This window comes from Ochotona curzoniae, unplaced genomic scaffold (assembly GCF_017591425.1).
Source record: "Ochotona curzoniae isolate NIBS_2020 unplaced genomic scaffold, NIBS_Ocur_1.0 scaffold_2453, whole genome shotgun sequence".
Taxonomy (NCBI): Eukaryota; Metazoa; Chordata; class Mammalia; order Lagomorpha; family Ochotonidae; genus Ochotona; species Ochotona curzoniae.
The window spans coordinates 13,503,149-13,529,294 of record NW_024467094.1 but is presented as its reverse complement, the minus strand read 5'-3'; the positions used below and the strand labels follow the sequence as shown (position 1 = coordinate 13,529,294).

Sequence of the window (26,146 nt, the reverse complement as noted above, 5' to 3'; positions counted from 1 at the left end):
AACAGATACCCAAAGTTTTGTTGTGTCTTTAAAGTCAACAACATACATCAAGAGCACACTTGATGTCTACACACACACAAAGTGTAAAATGGAGACATGGGGGGGGATGCTATTAGTATTACCTCCTACTTAAGCTTTTAGCTTCTCCCACAGGTCCTGAAAAAGATTTTTTTTAATAATCCAAAATGAATTGACAAAAACTGCCAGTTTAAACAACCAAATACGCATACATATGAAGTAAAGCTATTTAATACATGCAGACTGCAGCACCTGAAGCAAATGTGTCCAATCTCCAAACTTGTTCTAGTCAGGTTGGTTAGTTTTTCTAAAAAAAAATATACTTTTGAAGCAACCTGCTTTTTGAGTTGTAAATTATTCTAATCTCAGAGCAGCCATTCAGTATGTTTTGATGCTAAAGCAATAAAGGTAAAAATGCTATCCTACCTTTAAACCAGCTTTAAGACAAATCAAGAGTTCTATGTGGTAAAGGTCCTTCCTTCATTTCAGTCTGAACTACTTCTCATTTCTGTTCCATCAAATAAGCAAAAATTCCACTGAGGAACAGCATCCAATGGCTTGTAAAGCTGATGAAACTGTCCTGTTTCAAGAAAAGCCCTTTAGTAATACAAGTCAGGTTCCCATTTAAACTGAACTTTAATAAAACAGGAGCCAATTTACCTCTTTTCTAGTTTCACTGATGAGCTATCTCAGAACTGACTGAGCCATTTTCAAAGATGCTGAAGCTAACAGCAAAGTAACGAACAGTTAGGTCACTTTTGGTAATGACACACAAATTAAAACTTTCAAAACATGTGCATAGCTTTATTCATCTACTTAGATCTAACCTTTTCACGGAGCTTCGGCAAAATTCGAGTGTGCAAAATGCATTTCTAAAACGTAACGCAAGCAAAGCTTTTCACATTTACACTGGCAGAAAATACAGAGAAACTAACAAGTCACATTTGGGAGAGTTCAGATTTTCTTTTAATGACAAGAATTGCACAGTTTATTATTTTGAGACAGTTGTTGCAGACATAAATATTTAAAATCTTCTAAGCAAGGTGCTTTAACAATAAAAAATTTTAAAGTTGGTAAAAGCCGATAACTTGGTTCATAGCTCATACAGAATTCCAAATTAAAATGGACTTGATTATCTCCCTAAATTTTGAAAACAATGTTTATAACACTTTTTAAAGTAACACTAAAAGAGACAGCAAGCTGATACTTTTTTTCAAAGCACACAAGAAATGGTGTCATCACATTACTTGAAGGTGCTGGAGGTGGGGGGGAGAGAAAGAGCAAGAAATTCTTTTACTGTTTCCCACTACAGAACAGCCACTAACACACTAAAAACAAAAAAGAAACAACAACAAAAAAAACCACTTCCCCAGTTTATAAAATAGTTCCAGTTTGACAAGGTCTATAACTTTAAACAGAGAGCACCAGTTGGGCAATAGAATGAGCATTTCATACTGCATAAAGATCAGTGAGTGGTAAGAACCATCAACTATCTCAGGCATTACTACATGGCCTTTCCAAAAAATTTCAATATACATGCAAGGCACATTGATATAAAAATAGATCTCTGGCCAACAAATATATTAAATAAGCAAATTAAAATTTTGGCTTTACAATATTGGCAACATCAAAATATAACCAGATAGCTTTGGACCACACTCTTTATCATATTCTTCTATCCCATTTGGTGTTTTCCCCCCACTGTCTTGGGTTTCATCTCCTTCAAGTTCGAGTATGTGCTTGAGAAAGGATTTTTCCTCTTGTCAGGTAGCACTCCTATTCTACTTAAGTTTATCCTTCCTAAGTAATAGACTAGAGAAGCAGGATTAGTTGGGAGTTGTCATATCTGATTAGACTACATATGTGTGGATCATGGCAGCATTATTCCTCCTTTGTATGTAGAAAAAAAATACCCAGCTTATATATTAGGTAATTGTTTTCTTTCTAAAAGATCAGCAAAAACCAATGATGGTTCTTTTAAGCCATTCTTGCCAATTCCTTTCTGAGGCAGAGAGGGAGCAATGAACAAAGCTTAGAATCAAAATATTTTCAGTAGTAGAACACCTTAAGGCCAAAAAGTGTAGTATTAGCCGAACTTTTATTCCCTTAAGTTAATTGTCCTTCACCGGCCAATAGCAACTGTGGATTATTCGCTTGTACTGATTCCCTCTCAGAGAATATAATTCATTCACTTTTGTTAGTGGCTGTGCTATAGGAAATATCAAAGCAACCTATGGTATATATGTATATGTATGATATATAGAAATGTAGAAAGTGCATCACATTCTTGATTTTCAGTTTCTCATAGCAGCAGAATTAATCTAAGACAGAACAGTTGTATCTTCATCCTAAAAATGCAACTATACCTAATGAAATGTATTTGAGATCTTGAAAGATCCTTTATAAAGAATAAATGAAAACACACTAAGACACATGGACAAACTAATGGCATTCATTCATATTTACATATTATAACCATTGTTAATACCAATCTTTACATCCAGCAAAAGAAATACGCATTTAATAAAGCAATGTTACTAGAGCAGTATCCATTTTTGGAGCCTTTGTTTATTAGCACCTGAGGAAAAAAGGGTGTATGGAAAGCTGTACAAATTATCTCAAGTTGGTCTGTAGAATACACTTTATATACAGTGGAAGTAAAACTTAATTGGAAAATGTTCATAACTTTAGTAATTATAACGTTTGCAATTTTAATAAGGCTATAAAAAAGGGATACTGCAGTATTATAAAAATGGCTTTAGAACTCTGGACATAACTGAAATTTTATGAATAGTGAAATCTGAATCAACAACCAACATCACATTTGATGGCTGTTCCATAGTTCCTAACTGCTATTGATATTCTCAGCAATGCATCATCCTGGGTATTTTTTATTATGCAGGCAACTTAAAAAACTATTCCTTCTATTGTCTGCATTCTTTAACTACTTTGAGCAGCAAAATGGTGTGAATTTAGTGTAGAACCCTGTAGAGCAGTGCTTTTGAGAGGTAATGATTTACCATTTGTTAAACCAACCCAGGGTGCTCCTGGCTGTCACACATATGAACCAATTTTGAAAAGAAATATTTTAATATATCCAAAGCACAAGATCATCATTTTTCACCAAAGAATACTGCTACTGTCAATCACATTAATAATACCAACCTTAACCTATGTGCCTCTGGTCTAGTTCTCTGCCCATCCTTTCTAAACAAATTGGAAAGAAGGGAGATAAACCTGTCCTACCCTCTTTTAAAGACAGCAAAGTTACGAGTGTTCTAGCAAGTTCTACTTTGACTGACAAAGAGCATCAACAGATCTGATGACAAAAATTTACTCTCCATCACCTCTGTATCTGGTCCCTATACTGTATTTGTTCTTCAGTCAGCCAAAGTACTTAAGAGTGATCATCCTTTACTAAAGGACACAGCCTGGTGGCACAACCACAGTCCCTTAGCAATTGGACCATTATCCTATTTCTCTTTAGAAGAATGAGTCCCTCCTTATTCAGTGAAATTTTAAAAAGTAAAATCTTATTAATTTATTTGCCTGTGGTCATTTCATACATGATGAACAAGTTCACACTAAATGGCTTTTTTGTGTTTAAGTTTACAGCATGACAAAACATAAATCATTAAATGCTTCTGATGAGGGTTAGCAACCAGCTTAACAACCAGGTATGAAACTATCACTGCCATATACTATTCTGTGACACCATTTTGTTTTTTGGACAATTTCCATACTTGAGTTTTATCATATTCCAACTAAAAACTGTTATTTGAGAAAAACAATGCAGCATTTTTTTTCTGTATAGTTTTTGCAGGTTTTGAGCAATGACTAGGTAAGCAGATTAAATAGGACAGAAAAATTCAAAAGTGGAGAGAAGCTCCAGCCATTTATTTCAAGAAGGAAAAAAAGCGGTCATTAACAAAATATCTTATTACTGGCTATCCCCTCCTAGAAAGTAGGAGGAAAAAGAGCGACTACAGTTTCTGTAAATACACTTCATGTGCAGGCTCATCACTAAGAAGGTTATAGGAAAGGCTATGCAATTAACTTCAGTTCAGCAAAGTGGGAGTGAATAAAAAGATAAATACACCCTGTCTTTTGTGGGGAGGGGAGATTATTCAACACATCTACATGAGAGTGGTATGTGACACAGACACCTACAATCAGGACAAATTGTTAAAGAAATCTTCATCAATAATTAGTATCTTCATAGCTATTAAAAAAATAGGTCATGATTTCATTCTTAGTGCCATTTTTCAAATACTACCCTTTTAAAGAATTTAAACCACCTGACTGTGTAATGAAAACAAATGGCACAAAATAAATACAAGTTTCATCCTCTGAATACTAATATAACATCTTACACATATTCATTTACTAATTTTTAACATCTCCATCTTTCCCTCACATACAAGCACTCAACACACACACACACATACACACACACACACACCTTTTTCAGTCTTTATAATGGAGGGATTTTTTAAATAGTCCCTCTAGACTGTATTTGGTTTATGCTACAGTACTAATACTCTGAGTTGAAGGAAAATTCATTATGCCGAACAGTAACACATTAATGTTATTTAAATGTGCTAAATTAATCACAGCTGAAGTTTTAGAAGCTTACACAAAAATAATCAGAAAACAGATCAACTCTTAACATTTTTTTTAATAAGTGCTCTGTAAGGAATTGTGTGAGGACCTAAGGAGAAAGATTGCAACAAGTAGAATTAAAAGTGTTACCAATCAGCACAAAGGAGATTTGTCTCAAAGTCCTGCTTGAACCTAGGCAATTTAGTCCATTAAACCAAGTGCCCAGAAGATACTGATAGTTTATATGACAGGGCAACTAGGGTTCCCAGAAAGTTAACAGACGTTCTTAGCTACTGTATACCTCTAACTATATTATTAAGGAAATTTTAGTGGAAAAATCAAAAGTGAAATGTTGCATTGTTTCATTTAAAAGTGAGACTTTAAAAAACCTTTGGACAAAGAGAGAAGGGACACATTCTCGTTTTGGCTTCTCTGAACATGGAGGCCTAAGGGATATGGAAGGGAATTAGAAAAGTGACAGCAATAAAGATATTTAAGTGTTGCTTCTAAGTTAAAAAGCCCAATTCAGACAGGAGTTGGATCTTTTTTTTTTTTTTTTAAATAGACATATTCACTCAACCTCTATGTCACAAACCCAGAAAGTTTCGTGTGAGCTGTGGGACAGAATAACTTTAAAATCCCAGGCAAGCAAAATGGACATTTAAAAAAGGGAGGTGGAGGGTCGGGGATCTGGCCCTAAGGCGACAAGTGGTTACACAAGGCAATTGAACACACAGCAGAACTTTAAAACCTGTAAAACAAACTGGAGCCTTTTTTTTTTCTTTAATCAACCTTATGTATTTTTTAAAAACTTTTTGAAATTTTTTATTTAAAAAACACAAACACAGACTCTTCACTTCAATATGTGGTACGTTGCATTTTCCAGTTTGTTCAATGCTTTAAAGCTCAAGGATGCCTCTACTCTCAATTATACATGGGCCTGAAGCATCCTAGCTTTTGGCAAGCAGGCAGGAGACTTGAACAAAAAATAAGAACAAGGCAGACTAAAAGCAGGGCACATCTGTAAACATATTATACATTTGAAAATTACAATTACCAGTAAAAGTGATACAGCTTACAGGTGACATGAAACTATTTGGAACTGGCCTACCACAAGTTTCTGAACCTGGACTGATACAATAAGTTATTATATATATATATTATGTATAAAAAGTTTTGTTTACATCAAGTGGAATTGGCAATCCATGCTCATACTCTTAAAAAAAATTCTAAGCAGGGCAGAAATCCGGACTAAAAAGATATTTTTCCTATTCTATGTTGAGTCCAATGTCTTCTTTCATGAACTACTTGTTAGAAGTCTCAAATAATCAACAGAACAAGAAAACCCATTCACTCTACAGTTGCTCACAACTGGACATTTCTTAAGCAAAGGAGTAGAGCAAAAGTAGTTACCCTCTCCCAAATACCCCCAGGAGATCCAGTCTACTTTTATTAAAAGACTACAACTCTTTAAATAAATGCCCTGCTACTTTAATCTGTATTTAACATACATGGATATACTAATTTCTCTGTGTGTGTGAATGTGATGCTGTCAGGCCAGAGAACTTGTTATTATGCCACTAACAACACCCAATCTTAAATTGGACCTTTAATTTCTGCACACACACACAAATTTCTTTTAGCATGCTATACACAAGCTGCAGTCAAACAAGATGGCAATGTGATGGTAAGACAGGGCTAATACTTTTCTCTGCCCAAAAGATAATTTCCAGAATTTCACATTATTTTCCTTAAAAAAACCCATTTTGCTCTAGTAATAAAATATATTTATTAAGATACAATTAGAAGCTAATAAGCTTAGAAGTACGATTTGTACACCATCTACAGGCAGGATCTTATTATTTCCTCACTATCTAAAAACATGAAATTTTAATTTTCATGGGCATCCCCCTCTTTAGATTTTGCTTAGAAATTAAGAAATTTTACAGAAAGATACAAAAGTTTCTCTTAAATGTTTGATGAAAAACAGAAAACAGCACATTTAGTGTTAGTTGACAGAGAGCAAGTCTGGAGCACCTACAGATGAAAAGCAGAGTATTTTTGCTCCCAGTTACACAATTACATTAAAATATGGTCAAAGGGACTACTTTTTCCACATCTCAGCCAATTGCTTGTTCTGTAACTTTTCTATTAATGACAATCATGGATTTCTCAGTTGCTAAAGTCCAACATGCTATCAAGCCAAGTTAACCAGGTATCCACAAACTATTCCAGAACTGTAGCACTTCAATGCCCTCCCCTATTCCCATCCCTTAAAAAAAAAAAAAAAAAAAAGAAAGAAAAAGAAACAAATATCCCACCCCCCCCAACATCCTACAGAGGCTGCTTAACTTCTGGCAAGACATGCAAATTATATTCGCTAAAAAAAACAAAACACATATACCCCTGCAAACTTCAAGGCATTTATCCAGAACTGTTGCAGGGTTAAAGTAAAAACAAAGGATCAAGGGAGGAGTAGGGGAAATGTTGAATTATTCTGGGTTCCCCGTGATTAGTGTATCAATTCAGTCACAGAACAAGAATAGAGATCTTTTAAGTGGATTTGCCTTTCCAGTGGGTCATTTGTTGCCCAAGTTGATGACAGCAGGAACTTCAGAACCACGCTTGTTAAGTCTGTATTCATTAATCACTTGCATTCACACTTAAAAACAAAAACTAACAAAGAAGAAAAAACTATGCAGTACCGGAGATTAAATAACCATGTGTAGTCTCTTGAAATAAATTTGATTCCTTAAGAAGTCTAATTACTTTCAGTTGCCTTTTTTTTAAATAACTATATATATATGTATATATATATATATTTGTATATATTATCCTGTGATTCTACTTATGGTTCCTCTGCTGCGTTGAAGATCTAGGAGCATAAAAGCCTTGTGTCCCCCATGAACGGTGGCTCTAATGCTGCAGAAAGGTTACGATTAGGCAGTCGGGTCCTTCACTGATCTGGACTATCCATGGCTTCATTGTAAGTGATTATCCTTTTGGGATCTGGAGAATTAAACAAATAAATAAGGTTGAAATATTTTTGTTTCAACACATCCCAATCATTCAAATCGCCCTCTTTTTATAAAAACACAATCTAAAGGTCATTTATATTCTGCATTAACACACACAATCCAGTAGTTGTTTTGCATTTCAACAGAATTGTAGCAACAATGTCTTCAAGGTTTCAACTTCTAGACTAGTCATAATTCAGCACATTATTCCTAACTATAAAATTAGTGTATTTTTAAGTGGTTGGATGAAGAAAAAGGCTAAAGTCATTAATAATTCAATATGGAAATAACTGGATATGCATTTTTTCTAAGATTTGCTTCTTCATTTGAAAGATATCTTCCATCTACTGGTTCACTCTCAAAGTAACTGTAATGTTCAGATAGGAGCCAAGTTGGAGCCCAGAACTTCTTCTAGATCTCCCACTAGCCGTGACGGCGTGGCCTAGCAGCTAAAGTCCTCACTTTGACCGCTCCAGAATCCCATATGGGAGCTGGTTCTAATCCCAGCAGCTCCACTTTCCATCAGGCTCCCTGCTTGTGGCCTAGGAAAGTGGTCAAGGACGGCCTAATGCTTTGGGACCCTGCATCCGTGTGGGAGACAGATGGAACATCTTTCTCTGTCTCTCCTCCTCTGTTTTTCTGACTTTTCAATAAAAGCTTTTCAACGTATACATGCTTTAATAATGAAAGTAGAACTTGCAACTTATGAAAAAAATATATCTAGAAATTATACTCAAGAGTTCAATCTTAACTCAGCTTAAGACTCTAGTTTGGCTTGTCACATTTGGGTTGCAGGAAAGCAATTTGTATTTTCTTTTCAAAAAGTATATAGCCCAGATGTTTCTGTAACTATTATTTTTCTAAATTATCTCAATTTAATTTCTTCAGATAGCCCACATCTACACTAAAATACAGATAAAAAGTATCCAAAGATAGAAACACTCATTCATGCTAGTATCCCAGGGTTTCAGCCCTGGCCAGTGTGGGTATCTGGGAGTGAACCAGTAGATTTTACTTTGCTTTTTTTAGTCTCTGGCTCTCAAATAAAACTAACTACATTTATTAAATAACTTAAAAATACAAAATCTGTTTTTGGTAGGCCACTGTTTATTATTCCCAAACACAATGTCCTGTGATTATTAATTAGTTACGAATATACCAAGTCATCTATCTAAACATTCTTACCTTGCTTCTGTAAATTCCAAATAGATTCCATTTCTGCAAAGGAAAAAAAAACTGGTAAATGCTGGGTTAAAGTTATAGTTGAAAACAGAACAATTCTGTGACAAAGCACTTGTCATTTTAAGTTAATCACAAAAAAAGTTATTATCTGAAATTGGTATAACCACTTTATTTTCCAAATAGCAGATATGCAGAAGCATTTGTATAAATATTTTTCATAACACATAAAACATTTCTCATAACATTTCATAATTTTTTTTAAAAGAATCTATTTTTATTGGAAAGGCAGATTTACTGGGAGGAGACAGAAGGAAGATTTTCCATCTGATAGTTCACTCCCCAAGCAGCTAGAGCCGAGTCAACCCGAAGCCAGGAGCCAGGAGCTTCTTCCAGGTCTCCCACACGGGTGCAGGGTCCCAAGAGTGGGCCGTCCTCGACTGCTTTCCCAGGCCACAAGCAGGGAGCTGGATGGTAAGCGGGGCTGCCAGGTTTAGAACCGGTGCCCTTATGGGATCCTGGCATGTTCAAGGCAAGGACTTTAGCCACTAGGCTATCATACCAGGCCCAACATTTCATAATTAAGAACATCAAATGCTCCTTAGCAAAGAATCATTCCAAATATAGAGAATCATTCAGCAAATCTGGTTAATTAGACTTGATGGTTAGCTTATGCATTCAGCCAAGTTGCTTTAAAAACATCTTTAACCTTAAAGTCAAAATGTCAACAATTATGACGGCATTTAATCCTCATTTGGTCCAATTTCATTCAAAATGTCTAATGTATTTTCACACCTTAAAGATAGCCAAACAATGATGATACAGAGGGCAGCAGAACTGTAAAACAATGGATGACTACTGCACTACAACCTTCAAAGAACAAGTAATGGGGTCTGTGTTGTGGTGGAGCAGTTTAAGTTGCATCTTGGGACACACGTGTCTGGTATCAGAGTACTAGTTTAAGTCCTATTTCCTCTTAACAATGTGCCTGGGAAGGCAGACAATGGCCCAAGTAAATATAGGGACAGTCACATACGAGACCCAGACGGAGTTCTTGGTCCTGGCTTGGAGAGCAAATCTGCACATGGAAGCTCTTTCACCCTGATCCCAGACATGGGGGGCGGAGGGATATGATTATATTAGTATGGAAACAATGGTCTTACCCACTTTCCTATAGTTCTTGACTTTTAGTACCCTAATCAACTATGTGAATTATCCAAAAATAAATAAAATAGGTTAAAAAAATTTCAGACCAAGAGATTATTATTCAAATGATTCTCTTATCCAGTTAAATTCCATTCAATTTATTTCTGTGCAGCGATTTCTGGTTAAACTAAAGCTGGGAATAACATTCTGCCACCTGTCCAAGTTTAGTTGTACACCTAGGCCTTCAAAACTGAATAGATTCTATGCAGATAGGTAGGAAAATTCCTTGTCATTGGAGTTCTATAATCAATCTACTTGGAGGAAAAAAGGACATTTTCAGGAATCAAAATTTAGCCATCAAGATCACACCAATCACTAATACAATGCCCAATATCCCAATAAAATCCTCAATTTTTAGTTCCATACCATAAAAAATAGATGATGCCTGTCTTATATGGTCTAATAGGTTAAGCCACCTTTTGCAACCCCTAGGGACATCACTTTGTTCCTCATATCTCAGTTCCCTCCCTTCTAATGCACCTTGAAAAGCATTGGGAAGATGGCTCAAGAACCTGACATCTTACCATTCCACATGGGAAACCTGAATGGGACCTCTCGGTTCCCGATTGCAGATTGGCCCAGTTATTCAGAGTGAACCAGAGCATGGAAGGTATCTCCACACGCTTGTACCACGCCCAATTACAGCTTTCAAATAAAATAAAAAAATCCCAGAGCAACAGCCTGCAAACTGGGTGTCTACCCAACGCTGTGTATACAAATTAAGGTTTACTGCAAGTCACACCCACTGTTTACATACGACCTATGTTGGCTTTCACTCTACAAAGGAGAATCAAGTACTAAGTAGCTATCAATAAGATCCTATGATTCTCAGCACCTAAAATTATATTATTTAGCCCTTAATACAGCAAGGACATTAGTACTTGTAGCAGTAGTAGGGCTGAAAAAGTCCCAAAACTGCATGAGTCAGAGGAAGAACCAAATTTTATGAAAGATACACAGGTTCTGGCGTGCTGGCCTAGTGGTTAAAGTCCTCGCCTTACACACATAGGGATCCCATATGGGCGCTGGTTCCCATCCCAGCTGCTCCGTTTCCCTTTCAGCTCCTTGGTTGAGGCCCGGGAAAACAGCAGAGGATGGCCCAAAGCCATGGGACCCTGCACCCATGAGTGAGATATGGAACAAATCCCTGCCTCCTGACTGAATCGGCTCAGCTCCAGCCATTGTGGCAACTTGGGGAGTAAACCAACAGAGTTGTCCTTTTTCTTTGTAAATAGCCTTTCCAATTAAAAAAAAAAAAAAAGACATACAAACGGGCAGGTGCAACAACTCAATTGCCTACTTCCCCACCTTCAAGCACCAGGAATCCATATGGGAACTAGTTCATGGCCCAGCTGCTGTTTTCTATCCAGCTCCCTGACTACGGTCTAAGAAAGCAATGGAAGATGGGACCTTGCACGCACATGGGAGAACCAGAAGAGGCTCCTGGCTTCTGACTGGCTCAGCTCCAGCTACTGCAGCCATTTGCAGAGTCAACCAGTGGATTGATTATCTTTCTGTCTCTATAAAACTGCTTTTCCAATAAAAATAGATCAGTCTTTAAAAAAAGAAAGGAAGGAAAGAAAAGGAACAAATTAAGAAATCAGGACTCCAAGATAACCTTTGAGGAACAGAGGAAAGTCTCTCACCCAAGGTTATATTGACTAAGTCAAGGAAATTAAAAATATTTAGAAAGAAAGGTTTTAGATATCTTGTCATCTACCCTTCTCTCTAGTCCAATATTACTGCTGTGGATTCCTGAAATTGTCTCTAGTGGTCATTTTGTCATGTCTTGGTCTCTATTTTCTACAATACGACTAGCACTACCTTCCTTAAAAAACAATGTGGGGCCCGGGGCGATGGCACAGTGGTTAAGGCCTCGCCTTGCACGCCCGGGATCCCATATGGGCGCTGGTTCTAATCCCTGAAGCCCTGCTTCCCATCCAGCTCCCTGCCTGTGGCCTGGGAAAGCAGTCGAGTACGGCCCAAGGCTTTGGGACCCTGCACCCGCGTGGGAGACCTGGAAGAGGCTCCTGGCTTCGGATTGGCATAGCATCGGCCGTTGTGGTCACTTGGGGAGTGAATCATAGGACTGAAGATCTTCCTCTCTGTCTCTCCTCTCTGTATATCCACCTTTCCAATAAAAATAAATCTTAAAAAAAATATAAATAAATAAAATAAAAAAACAATGTGGGCTGGCATTGCAATATAATGGGTTAAGTAGCTACCTGCAATGCAGACATTGGATATAGGCACTAGCCCCACTGTTCCACTTCCCATCCAGTTTCCTGCTATATGGGCCTGGAAATGCAGTGGAAGAGGGCCAAAGTGCTTGGGTTCTGGCTTAGGAGACCTGAATGAAGCAACCAGTTGAGAAATAAACCAATGAATTGAGGATCAGTCTCAGGGGCCCAGCATGGTGGCCTAGTGGCTAAGGGTCTCGCCTTGCATGCGCCAGGATCCCATGTGTCCTGCTTCCCATCCTAGCTCCCTGGGATATTGGCACCACAGGGTGGACTAGCTTGCTGCACTACCATGCAGGTCCCACTTAAGTTTATTCTTTTCCAAATAGGCCTGTTAGAAACTTCTCCTGTCCTTTAGTTTTTCCAGTTTGACTATATTCAGCAAAAAGCACACCATAGTTAAGTAAATTTGAATTAAAGTTAACTAGAAATCATCTTAAGCAGACAATTATCTTTGATTTATTGGTTTTAATCCTACATCCCCAACTTCAAGTTATAAATCACAAAACGCCTATCTGTGTAAAATACCTCTAAATGCATACAAAAGAAATTTAGAAGCCAACTTGGCTTTGTTATTTTTCTTTTCTACTCCTATATTTATCCTAATTTAGTTTTTACTTCACAAAGGTAAAAACCTGGATGCTCAACTGACAGATTACTGGAGAAAGAGGATCTCAGAAGTCTTATATACATTTAGATGCATTCTATATTTAGAGAAAAACAGGGCCCCTTCCTAAACATATTTTTAAAAATTCACAAAATTGCAGCCAGTGTAGTGTAACAGGCTACTCCTTCACTTGCATGCATCAGCATCCCAAATGCATTTGGGTTCATGTCCTGGCTGCTCCACTCCTGACCCAGCTCCCATGGAGAGACCAGAAGTGCCTGGCTCTAGACTAGCTCAGCTCTGGCCACTGTAGAACCAGCATATAGAACATCTTTTTGTCTCTCCTCTCTGTAGATGTGTCTTTCTAATAAAAATACATCTTCAGAAAAATTAAAATTGCCAACATATGCAAATATATTATCAGAAAGATGTAACCCTGCAATCATTCATGAATCAAAAATATCTACTACATTAAAAGTCCAGACTCTTTTGTAAACATCCCTAGATAGCTTTGGCATTCAGTAGGCCATTATAGCTATTTGGGGAATGAACCCATGAAACAAAAAAAGTAAACCAGGACCAGCACGGTGGCTAAAGTCCTCACCTTGAACGTGCCAGGATCAAATATGGGCACTGGTTCTAATCCTGGTGGCCTTCCAGCTCCCTGCTTGTGGCCTGGTAAAGCAGTCGAGAACAGCCCAAATCTTTGGGACCCTGCACCCATGTGGGAGATTCAAAAGAAGTTCCCGACTCCTAGGTTTGGATTGGCGCAGCAGGAGCTGTTGTCTCCACTTAGGGAATGCATCATCGGATGTTAGATCTTTCTGTCTCCTCTCTGTATATCTCACTTTCCAATTAAAAAAAAAATCTTAAAAAAAAAAAAAGTAAAATTTGCTTTAAAAACTTTTGTGTCATTTCTTTTCTACTTAAAGTCTTTAAACAACTTATGATTTGGAACTGGAAGAGAGACAAATGTGAGTTTTACACAGTACGCACTGTTTAGGATGCTGCATTGGGAGGCTCACATCATGTGTAAGTGCTTGAGTTCAAATATTAGCTCCGTTCTCTATTTCACTTTCCTGCACATGTGAACTCTGAAAAGCAGTTTATGGCTCAAGTCATTGGGTTTCTGCCATCTACAAGACATATCCAGACTGAATTTTTGTCTTCTGGTTTCCACCTGACTCAGTCCCAGCTGTTGCAAGCATCTGGAGATTGAACCAAGACTTGGAGTGATTGCTCCCTGCCTTTCAAATAATTAATAAAGTCAGATTTTACAGACACTTTCCATCTGCTGGCTCACCCCCCAAATGGCTACAATGACCAGAGTAGAGATCATCTAAAAATACCCAATTTATACTAGCAAACAGTGACCAGTGCAGAAAACAGCGGCAAAGAAAGAAGGATTATGCCAACAAAGTAGTTTCTTATTCTCTAAATATATACAACGAAAGAACCCCTGTGCTGCAACGGGCTGGGCCTGCAGTGCGAGCATCCATTGTGCAGTTGTTCAAAGTTCAAGACCCAGTTGCTCCATTTCCCATCCAGCTCCCTGCTTGTGGCCTGGGGAAAGTAGCAGAGAATGGCTCAAGTCCTTGGGACCCTGCACCCATGTGAGAGACCTGGAGGAGTCTATTTGGGAAATGAACCAAAGCATGGAAGATCTTTCCTTCTGTAGCTCTGCCTTTCAAATACTAGAGAGCTGTTTAACATTTGCTGATGACGTTTTAAATGTCTAAGCTGGATAATGGAATGAACCAGCTACCTGGGTGCCTTATCACCCATACGGGAGACCTGGATAGAGCTCCTTGTCCCTAGAACTGGCCTGGCTCAGACCTAGCTGTTGCAGTCATTCTTTCCTCTTTGTTGCTTGGCCTTTCAAATCTGAAAAAGAACTTTAAAAAAAGTATCACAAGGTAGATCTTTCATTCACTGGTTCACTTCACAAATAGCTGCAATGGCTAGAGCTGGAGCTAGGCAGGTCTAAAGCCAAGAGCTTCAAGATTTTTCATACGGGTGCTGGGACCCACATATGTGGTCATCTTTCCTGTGCTTTCCCAGGTACATTAGCAGGGAACTGGATCAGAAACAGAATAGCCTGGACTGGAACCACTGCCCATGGGGTGCCAGTGTTGCACGTGGAAACTTAGCATGCTAAGTCACAGTGCCAATCCCTGAGACAGCCTTTCTTTTTTTTTATATATAATAAAAGCAAAATGTACCACCCGAGATACACATGATGCTCCTGACCCAGCTCTGGCTGTTGCAGTCATCTGGGAAGTCAGCCAGCAGATGTAAGATCCCTCTATCTCCTCTAACTTTGCCTTTCAAATAAATAAATGTTTAAAAACAAACAAGCAAGAAAGCAAACACCACTTTGGAACCAGTGTTTTTGGGTTAGCAAGTGAAGCTGCTGTGATGAGTGCATCCCACATACTAGTTCATCTACCAGCTGTCTACTTCTACTCCAGTTCCCTACCATCAGTTCAGATAAGCAGAAATGGCCCAGGCCCAAAGTTTAGGATCCTGTACCCACATGGAGATCCAGAGGAAGCTCTTGGATTTAGCTGGGCCCAGGTCTGGTCAATGCCTCCTCTGCGGAGTGAACAGGCAAGGACATCACTTGATAAGCGATTTTTCCACATAAACTTAAAAAAAAAAATCAAAATATACACCACTCCTAAAGTGACATAACTTACCGATAATTTCCAACCTAAATGCCTTAAGATTTTTTCTTTAAAGTTAAAAGACTGTATAGTTTTAGGCCTAATTTGCACTTAATAAGAGACTGCTACAAACAGGAGGTAAAAAAAAAGGCATGTAGTTAGTGGGTAAAACTATTGTCTGGGATACTGGCAGCCCCTATGAGTGCTGTTCCTGCTGTTGCACAATGCAACTGGGACAAGTAGAAGAGAATGGCTGAAGTACTTGTGCTTCTACTACTGCCCACATGAGACCTGCAAAGCTGGTCGCTTTGGCCTGGCCAGGTCACAGCCACTGAAGCTATCTGGGGAATAAATCTTTGGCCCTTCTTGTTTCACATATAAAGAAAGAATACTTTTACAGAAGAAATTCTGCTTTTACAAAAGAAATTCCAACAGGCCTAAATGATTATTACATCTTAGGACCTGAAAAAAAGTTCACGTATTAAAAAGATCTTCAGATCACCAAAAATGCTAGGATAGTAAACAGAAAACTAGTGAACAAATGGATCACCTAGTGGAACAATTTTACACCTGCCAAAAATTCAACCTGCTGGGCCCGGGACAGTAGCCTAGTGGTCAAATCCTCCCCTTGCATGTGTTGGGAATCTCATATGGGAACTAATTCCTGTCCCTGCTTGCTGGTCTGGGAAACTGTAGAGGATGGCCCAAAGCCTTGAGGCCACGTGGGAGACTCAGAAGAAGCTCCTGGCTCCTGATCGGCTCAGCTCCAGTTGCTGCAGCCACTTGGGGAGTGAACCAGAGGATGGAAGATCTTTTTGTCCTCTGTAAACCTGACTTTCCAATAAAAACAATACACACACACACACAAAACCTGAAAGAAAGGAAGAAAGAGCAAGGCATTTCTTTTCACCCTCACTGTCCTAAAAACAGCTAGTTCCAGGCTAAAACTGATTTAGCTCAAAAAAACAAAGCTGGAGAACAAGTAAAGATAGGTATATTTCCCCTGCCAGGAGTCATTTTAACTTCCATAAGGCAATTCTACTGTTTCCCCCTTTTTTCAAGGGAGAATATAAGGAAGACACTAGTTTATTGTACTAAATAAATGCTTTCCAGGTTGTAAATAAGGAAACCTATAAAGCATTAAATTTCTTCAAAAGTCACATAAAAATTTCATCATTCATCTCTGAGACAATGATTTCCATGGAAAATATTGTAATTATCTCACACCCACAATCTGATATGCTTATCACTCTCAGCAATTCCAAGTCATGCCTAAATGAGCCACTGTTAAAGTGGGAATGTGCAATTTATGTTAACTGTGTACATGCAAGCACATGGTTCAGATGCTACAAGGGGGCAGAGGTGGAAATGGTATAAGGACTTAAAAGCCCTATCCTCAAAAGCGATAATCATTAATTAAAATATCCTTACTTTTCATTAAGAATTTAAATTATAGCTATGCCGCATGGCAAATTTTAAGACACAAATAAATCACATTCTAAGAAAGTTATTGGTGTATTGAACATATCCCATCAAGGGCTTTCGAACTATAAAAATGACTGACTTTCAAAAGCCCAGTGCAATTGCGCTTGTCACTGTAACTTATTTTCTAAATTATATCCAAAATGCATTATTCCTTCTTAAAACAGAAGCAGGACAAAGCATGGTAACCTACTGGCTAAAGTCCTCAGCCTTGGATGCATAGGGATTCCATTATGTCCTGGCTGCTTCACATCCCATCCAGCCTGAGGCCTGGAAGAGCAGTTAAGGGCAGCCCAAAGCCCTGGGACACTGTACCCTAGTGGGAGACATAGTTCCTGGCTCTAGATCAGCTCAACCCTGGCCGTTGTGGCCATTTGTGGAGTAAATCAGCAGATGGAAGATCTTTGTCTCCGACACTCCTCTCTGTAATTCTGACTTTCCAATAAAGATACATCTTTAACAATAATAAAATCTTAAAAAATACAGGACAGGAAATAACTGCCCCCAAAACATAATTTTTGAAGAGCTCATGAGATAATACAAGGTCACTCCTCTGGGCAAGCACTACCTCTAATCCTCCAGCCACAAAGAAGGTAAATAATATCTGTCACATAAGCAATGTTTTTGAGTTGGAAAAATGAGCATTCCTTCTGAAGTTTTACCATACTATTGCCAAATACCCTGAATGAAGCATTTGAAGTTCTTATCCATACTGTCATTCTCAATAACCTCTGAAACAAATCTTCCAAAATTTACTCTTAATTCAAATCAAAATAAGTTAGCTGGTAAAAATTTTTGTATAAGAAACAAGTAATTACCTTTAGTGTGATATACAATAGCAGCCCTCAGGTCAAAAGAACCCCAGCTATCATTTCTTTCTAGGCCTCTCTGGTATCTTTGTTCTTTGGCGGAGCCTAATAAAGTGTTCGTAGGAGAGGCCAAAGGATTTTGATTTTCTATCTCGTAGTCCTTTGAGAGAAACACTAAAGCACCTTGACTACTGGTGTCTGCTTTTTGCAGGTCACCTATATGACTGGGTTCCAAGGATAAGGCTCCACTCTCATTAGTAGTCCCAGGTTTTAGAATGCTACTCAGAACTTGAGGACTAGTCCGTTTCTCCAGCTCATAAGCCTTGGGAAACACAGGATGCTCAGTTCCTGAGGGGATTATTTCAGCACCCTGTGAAACCAAAGTAGCAGGATATTCTCCTTGAAATGTCACTTCCATCACTTTATGATCTGATGACTTCCCAATAACAGTCTCAGGGCCAGCACTGGGCTCATTTATAAATGATAAGCCCCATTGATTTTGGAAGATATCCCCCAGGTTTTGCTGATCGGTCTGAGAGGGCAGATCCACTTGTGCAGTGCTCAAAAGCACAGTTTGCATACTGGAAGGATAAATAAAAAGGCTAGACTTAATTTGTTCAACAGCTGCTGAAGTTAGACTCATGTCCTGGAGAACTGAATCAGTCCCAGAAGAAATGGGTGTTAAAGTATTAGCAGCAGTAGTAAGCAGTGGCTGACCCCCTGGAGGATACACGCTTGCATCAGTTCCTGCTAAAACGGGCCCATTAGAAAAGTTGGCAGAAGTAACAGATTTCAGTGCCGACATAGGAACCTGGGATAACCGACTTGAAGAACATTGTGTCTGACTTTCTCCAGTAGATGATGACGAAGACGAGGATGAAGATGGTGACACAGAAGAGTTCTGTATGGTTTTGTTAAGGTTTTCCTTAACTTTGCTTGCATAACTTATTTTAGGAACAATTTTAGCACTGCTGTTGTCCACTGGGAAAACTGGAGGTGGTTTAAATAAGGTCCACGAGTCTTCTTTGGAAGCCACAGCTGAAGCATGCTTTCCTTTGGGCCGATCATCAAATTTTTTGCTGCTCACACCAGGTTTAATATCTGAGCTTTTCCGAAGCATATCACTCACAGGTTTTCCTCGACTTGCTCCTCCAGGCCCAGTTTCATACTTCCAAACGGGCTTTGAGCCATCTACTCGATTTCCCTTTTGTTCACTATAGTCAGGCTTGAAAGTTTCAAGTCCCTGTTTTAAGGTTGGGACACTGGTCTCTTGTTGCATTATTTTGTCCTGCACTAAATTAAGGTTTTCACAACCCTTGGCACTATTGCGCCTAGCTTTTCTTTTCTTAGGAGTAGTATATCCGCTCTCCGATCCACTACCATCATTATCTACGCCTTTGCCCATATAACCATTTGCAATATAGCCTGAATTATTTGTTACAACACCATTTGGAATTGCTACAGCATCAGTCTTATCTAGAGACTGGTTCTCTCCGGATTTGTTTTCATAAGACTTCCCATTCTTTCTGTCCATACTGTTCTTCTGAATGAAATTCTTGGTTTTAATTCCTGCCTTGCCAAAGGTGCTGGCCTTTAAAGTCTGCTTCAGGCTGGGATCTACAGCTTGCTGGTTGCCATTGAGGACCCTGGAGATAGGGTTGGTAACTTCATCAGAACCCAGACTCTTTAAAGATATTTCTCTTTCTCCAGCATTACCATTTAGTTCACCATAGCCTAGGAGGAAAACAAAGGTTTTTTTAAAAAAATAAAATCATTAAACACATAAATTATAGCACTACCTAACATTTAAGGACATACTTATTGTATGTTAGACCCTACCATGAGCTGTGGTTTTTTTATTTCACATCTCTGTAAGACAACTTGTGATTTTCACTCCGTGGATTGCAAAATGAAATCTACTGGTAAGCAAGAGGCAGAACTGTGTACTGTGTGACTCAAAACAGAGAACATGATCTCTTAAATTTATGCCATATCACCTCTCATCTAACAGAATCAACCTACCCATCATTCTCATAAGGCTGTTTAAAAAATTTCTTTATAGGGCCTGATGCGATAGCCTAGTGGCTAAAGTCCTCGAGTTGAACGTGCTGGGATCACATATGGGCACTGGTTCTAATCCCAGTGGCCCTGCTACCCATCCAGCTCTCTGTTTGCGGCCTGGGGAAGCAGTTGAGGACAGCCCAAAGCCTTGGGACCCTGCACCTGCTTGGGAGAGCAGGATGAAGCTCCTGGCTTTGGACTGGAGCAGCTCTGGCCTTTGTGGCTGCTTACGAACTAAACCATCAGAAAGATCTTCCTCTTTGTCTCGCCTCCCCTCTGTACATCTGCCTTTCAAATAAATAAATAAATCTTAGAAATTTCATTATATAGTTAGGAACAGAGCTACCCTCTGGGCAAAAATCAAGTTTTGTCGATACAATACTTATTAAGACTTAATTCCAATGAAACCACACATGGGCGGTGATCAGCACAAGCGGTTTCTATTATGTCAGTCAAAGATTCAACGTAGGGCCCAGCGCGGTGGCGCAGTGGTTAAGGTCTTCGCCTTGCACGCCCGGGATCCCATATGGGCGCCGGTTCTAATCCCAGGGGCCCCACTTCCCATCCAGCTCCCTGCCTGTGGCCCAGGAAAGCAGTTGAGGATGGCCTGAAGCTTTGGGATCCTACACCCGTGTAGGAGACCTGGAAGAGGCTCCTGGCTTCGGATTGGCATAGCATCGGCCATTGTGGTCACTTGGGGAATGAATCATTGGACAGAAGATCTTCCTCTTTCTCTCTCTCTCTCTCTCTCTCTGTCTCTCTTCTCTGTATATCCGCCTTTCCAATAAAAATTTAAAAATAAATCTTAAAAAAAATTTCAACGTTTGTGAGGTTTTTCTATAGTAGCAGAAGATCTTCCTCTTTGCATATCTGACTTTGTCATAAAAATAAATCTTTAAATTCATTTTGACACTAGACCATATTTTAACACATGAAACATACCTGCTGCTACTAATCCTTAATACATATTTTACTTTAGATAAACATTCTCACAGTGATGGAGTACCTTCTCCAGATCACAGAGTAGCACAATCTAGTCTGCCTGGAATACACTGTTTCCTACCACCATGCAACACTGCGTATTGAAGAGATTAGTGAAGAACCACTATGAAAGTTACTAGGTACTAACAAACCAAAGAGAAGGATATTTAATTCCAAAAAGTGTTAAAGAAAAATATCATTATAGACCTTCATACAAAGGCAGTTTATTACCATGGGAAACTTATTTGGGCAAACTTGTTCTATCTACATTTACCTGTTCCCAAAGCATCCTGAAACCAAACATTAGAAAGCAACATACAAGATAATACAAATATATTAATTTTATAATAGCTGTTTTGGGAAGAGTATTTCAATAGGAGTATTATTTACCTTTACCATTTTTATTAATTTTTTTTAATTCTTAAGATTTTTGGCCTGTTAAGGCTAAAAGGCATGTTTGCATATTCGTTGTAAACTTTTATGCTTATTACCTAAATGATAAATACCAATAGATTTAACCAACATCAAGAGTTCTCAGAATAAAAAAATAGAAGTCTGGTAACTGTTAAAATAACTTTTTGTGGATTTGGGAAGTCACACTAGACTTGCCTAAAATACATCCTTGGAAAAAGCTGGTATCGATAGACAAATAAAGGCATTTTCTTCTACTGTGTTGTAACTTTAAAAAACATATTCACTTCCCATCCAGCCCCCTGCCTGTGGCCTGGGAAAGCAGTCAAAGACGGCCCAATGCTTTGGTACCCTGCACCCACGTGGGATACCCGGAAGAAGCTCCTGGCTCCTAGTTTCGGATTGGCTCAGCTCTGGCCATGGTGGCCACTTGGGGAGTGAACCATCGAATGGAAGACCTTCCTCTCTGTCTCTCCTCCTCTCTGTACATCTGACTTTGTAATAAAAATAAATAAATCTCTAAAAAAAAATTTAGACATGAGAGAAGAGACTTGAAAAAGGTGAGTTATTTTCCCTTACAAAATAAAGTTCCTCACTATTTCACCCTTGGGCACTTCTGGATCAAAAAGATCTATACCATGTAATGTGCTAAACAAACATTTGTACCTTGAACCCATTAGTCATAACTTCAGATGTTAAAGATAAGCTATCTTAAATGCCAAAAAAATTCCAATGTCCAACCTAAGCTAAGCCAACACAAAGACCTATAATTAAATCTTATCAACCATTATCAATACTTAGAAACTACCAAAATAATGAACAGACCTCAGAAGCCACTTATACTCCCACCCTCAAGGTTTAAGGATAACATATAATTAGGCACAGTAGTTTAATGGTTAAGGTCCTCGCCTTGAATGTGCCAGGAACCCATATGGGGGCTGGTTCTAATCCCTGCTTGTGGCCTGGGAAAGCAGAAAAGGACAGCCCACAGCCTTGGGACCCTGCACCCGTGTGGGAGACCTGAAAAGCAGTTCCTGACTCCTGGCTTCGGATCGCCACAGCACTGGCCATTGCAGAGTGAATCAGCAGATGGAAGACCTTCCTCTGTTTCTCCTCCTCTGTGTACATCTGCCCTTAAATAAATAAATCTTTCGAAAAAAAAGTTTCCTTTTAAAACTTAGCTATTTTAGAAAAACAAACATTACAGATTTACTAAAATAAATGACTGCTAGCGTTTTTATTATGTAGGACTGCTGGAAATGAACTCAGCAAAACTTCAGTACTGATAAACCTAACATTTGGAGTATTAACTGAAATTACTCAACACATTTGATCTTCCGGTGCGCCCTCTTCTGGATAAAGAAAAACGGTTACTCTTTATAGGTTTGTGGGTAACGGGTCATAAAAGCCCACTCCTAACTTTTTATCAATGCATTTCAAAAAGTTTTTAGTTATTAGCATTACAGACATCAAAGCAACAGTACTAAATTGTTCACCTAACAATTTATATGTTCCCAAAATTGTTAACTTCATTCTTCCCTTTCAGGGTAAGACATTTTAAGGGATGACACCTTGGACAATTCAGGATGTTTCTCTATGTAGAAAGGAGTCCTACACAGGTATATTAACCTGATAAAATACATTTTTTAATTTGAAGAACATCATGTGTCAACATCACCATAATATGGCAATTCCACTACACAAGTTCCCACAACTCCTAAAAAGAAAAAAAAAAAAAGGGAAAAATCTGACAATCAAATTTCAGTGTTCCAAGTCTGCAACAGAAAAAGCAGGTAGTTTTCCCCAGCTCTTAACTGCTTAATTTTGACATGCTGGATTTGATATTTACTTTGACATCTACTTTACCGTTTTCATTTCTCCTCAATTTACAAAAGAACCCTTATCTATCTTTCGCTTTCCATGTAACGTTTGCTTAAAAAATTGACTTAAGTGATCGATACCACTGTTTAAATGTGAAAAACATTTTTTTTGCATTAACACGGAAAAAAGAACTCATCTAACTTCGGAGAGATCCAATCTCGTGGAGGGGCCACTTCAATTTACCCTTAAGGACGAGGAAAGAGGGGTCAAAAAACTCACCTTCTTACCAGTCCACTCATTTTCTTTTAAATCCTCCCCTTCAGACATGAATCATCCCAACCCTACAAGACTAAGTGTTGGATGAAGAGAATACAAGGTTTTTTTCGGGTTTTTTCCCCCCTTGGTAGAAAATGAACAGCTAAAAGCCAAGGGCCCAAGTGAAAACCTCAGAGGCGGAGTCATGAGCGAACCTGGCAGGAGAAGGTTCCTGTGGCAGAGAAACTCGTGACCGGGGAGCAGGGTTCCCGCTGGGTACCCCACCCGGCCTCAGGCACCGCCTCTACCCAAAATGAATCCCCCGCCGACCTCTCCCGGCCCTTGTGAACCAGAAACGCCGTGGCGGCCGCCGCCCGGGGCCTCCTTCCCTCTCGGCTCCGCTCCGGGGCGGACTCCCCGCCCCGACCGCCCGCGCCTCCCGCCGCACCCGGGAGCGGGAAACGCGGCCGCCGGCGCGCGGGGCCCGGCGCAGGCCGCTCCCCTCGTGGCGGCTTCCCTCCCCCACCTCAACCGCCCCCGCCCCTCACCCCAGGGACCCGCCCGGGGCCGCGCGGCCGCCACCGGGTTACACAACCCGGGCCGGGGGGAGGGGCGGCCGCGGGGCGGGGGGCTGCGCCAGCCTCCCGCAAGACTTGGGGTGCGAGGGGATGGCCAGCGGGGGGCCAGGGTCACCCGGCTGCGCTGCTCCGAGTGCCCCGAAGCACCCTTCCCCCTCCGCTCCTCAGTGGGCCAGAGTCGGTGACAGGAATCGGCTTCCAACATGGCGGACAGGAAGCGGCCCCGCGAGGAGGAGAGAACATTCCAGCCGCGCCGGCTCTGGGGGGGAGCGGGCCCGGGGCCTCAGGGGGAGCTGCGGGAGCACGTTGCGGGGGTCTGGCGCCTCAGAAGGACGCCTAGGGACGGAAATGACTCCGGAGAAGAGGGGTCCCAGCCGCCCCCCCAGACAGGGAACCCCAAGGCCACAGGTGGGCTTGCGGTGGCCGGTGAAGGAGGACACTTCCTCCTCCCAGCCCACCCACCCTTTCCTCGGCGCCTGCCCAGGGGTCTCGCGACACCACCCGAGTCAGGATTCGCTAGGCCTTCCCGAGTTACACACCTCGAGGGATTGGGGACGGGTGTGTGTGGCGGGGAGGAGGGGGAGAGGAGATTCAGCTCATCTCGGGGTACCCAAATGGAGGTAACTCTACGGCTGCAGGGAGGTGCACGGGAAGGAAAGGAGAAGGGGCTCCAGGGCCTGTCCTGCGGGTCTCCCTCCGGCAGGGGCGGGGGCCGGGAAGGTCACGCTGGCCTGGTTGGGCCTCTCCCTAAAGCCCGAAGGGAAGGGGAGCGAGCTGCAAGACCCCACTACCCGGCCGAGCCTCGCGGGGATGAAAAGGGGGCGCTAACCCACGCCCTGAGGGCGCGCGCACACTCCACACACCCCGACCCTGTCCGCGCTTTTCTGATCTAGCCCCACCCCCAGCTCCCCGTCCCCCACCCCCAACCCCTTCCCCCACCCGTCCTCTCTCCCGGACCTGTTTTCTTCTTCGGCGTTTCCTGGTGCTGGAGGGTGTGCTTCTGCTCATGTTTCAGCGGCTTTGGCTGGGCCTTGGGGCTGCCCTCGGCCCCATGCTGCAGGTACTGGTGAGGCTGCTGGTGGTGGTGGTGATGATGGTGGTTGTGGCTGTGGTTGTAGAAATAATAATGGTGGTGGTGGTGCGGCTGCTGTTGCTGTTGCTGCTGGGGATGATGGTGCGGGTGGTGGTGGCTGTGATGGTGTTGAGGCTGTGGCTGGCCGGGCTTCTCCTCCATTGAAAGCGGCTGGGACTCCCGGGCTGAGGCTGCAGGCTGCTGCACCGTCAGGATCTGAGACTGCTTCTCAGGGCTCACTCAGTATATCTGAGCGCGTCTCGCCAGCGCACTGGTTCAGAGAGCGAGTCTGCAAGATTGGCAGCCGCGCTCCAGCAATCAGGAGCCACGCTGTGCCGCAGGCCCCGCCCCCAGGCCAAATCCTCTTTCCTTCCTTTTCGCCTCTCTGCCTCCTGGCCAACGCCGCTTACCCTGTGCAACCTCACAGGGCCGGGCCTTCAACGTCAGCACTATGGCTCTCTCTTCGGTCGCTTTCTCTCTTTTCACCACGCAGTCTGCGAACAGCACTTTCTACACTCTTTGCCGGCAAGCAGTGTAGCAGATTCCACGGGCGATTCCACTGGCGCCGGGAGCCATCTGTTGGTTTTGCACCTCCTAGAATTTGTTGGCTTTTTTTTTTTTTGCATTTTTTTCCGAGTACCCAGAGAACAAGCTCAATTCCCTCAAACCTGAGACCACTAAAGGGGGAATGCAAAAAACAGGAAATTAATACATTTTTTTAAGAATACAAGAGCTTCACAATCCAGTAGATATTTTGTATTCTGGATTCATTTTGCTTTGTATTCATATGCTAATCTCTTCCTTTCCACGAAGGGATTATAGTGTTCCACAATGGGGTATCTGTGTAATTTTCTAAAAGGGCACAAAGGGTTTAAATCATTGTTTCTTTGTAGTTCGAGGCAAGGGAGAGCTGGAGGAATGAAAATCTATGCTGAACATTTTTAAAAAAAAATTAAACCCTGTAGGTGAGGTAAATTGCGGAATCAAAATAGATTTCTTAATGTTAACAATTTCAGGAGCAAAGGCAGTGAAAAGGAGACTAACTACTTAAAACTTATGAAGTTGTTTGGAGGTGTTTTTTGCGTTTATGGAAAATATTGGAATTCAAAGAACTATTCTTGCATGTTTGTACTATTGATAG

General features: G+C 40.8%; 1 protein-coding gene across 1 annotated transcript; it reads right to left on the bottom strand.

Moving 5' to 3' along the window:
• Positions 1–807: 807 nt before the first annotated feature.
• On the bottom strand, positions 808–25,256 carry NUFIP2 (nuclear FMR1 interacting protein 2). Its single transcript, XM_041001411.1, has 4 exons — positions 24,891–25,256; positions 17,836–19,560; positions 8,823–8,855; positions 808–7,629 (listed from the first exon to the last, which is right to left on the bottom strand). Exons 1-4 carry the CDS (start codon positions 25,165–25,167, stop codon positions 7,577–7,579), a joined length of 2,088 nt encoding a protein of 695 aa, XP_040857345.1. The 5' UTR covers positions 25,168–25,256; the 3' UTR covers positions 808–7,576.
• Positions 25,257–26,146: the final 890 nt, after the last annotated feature.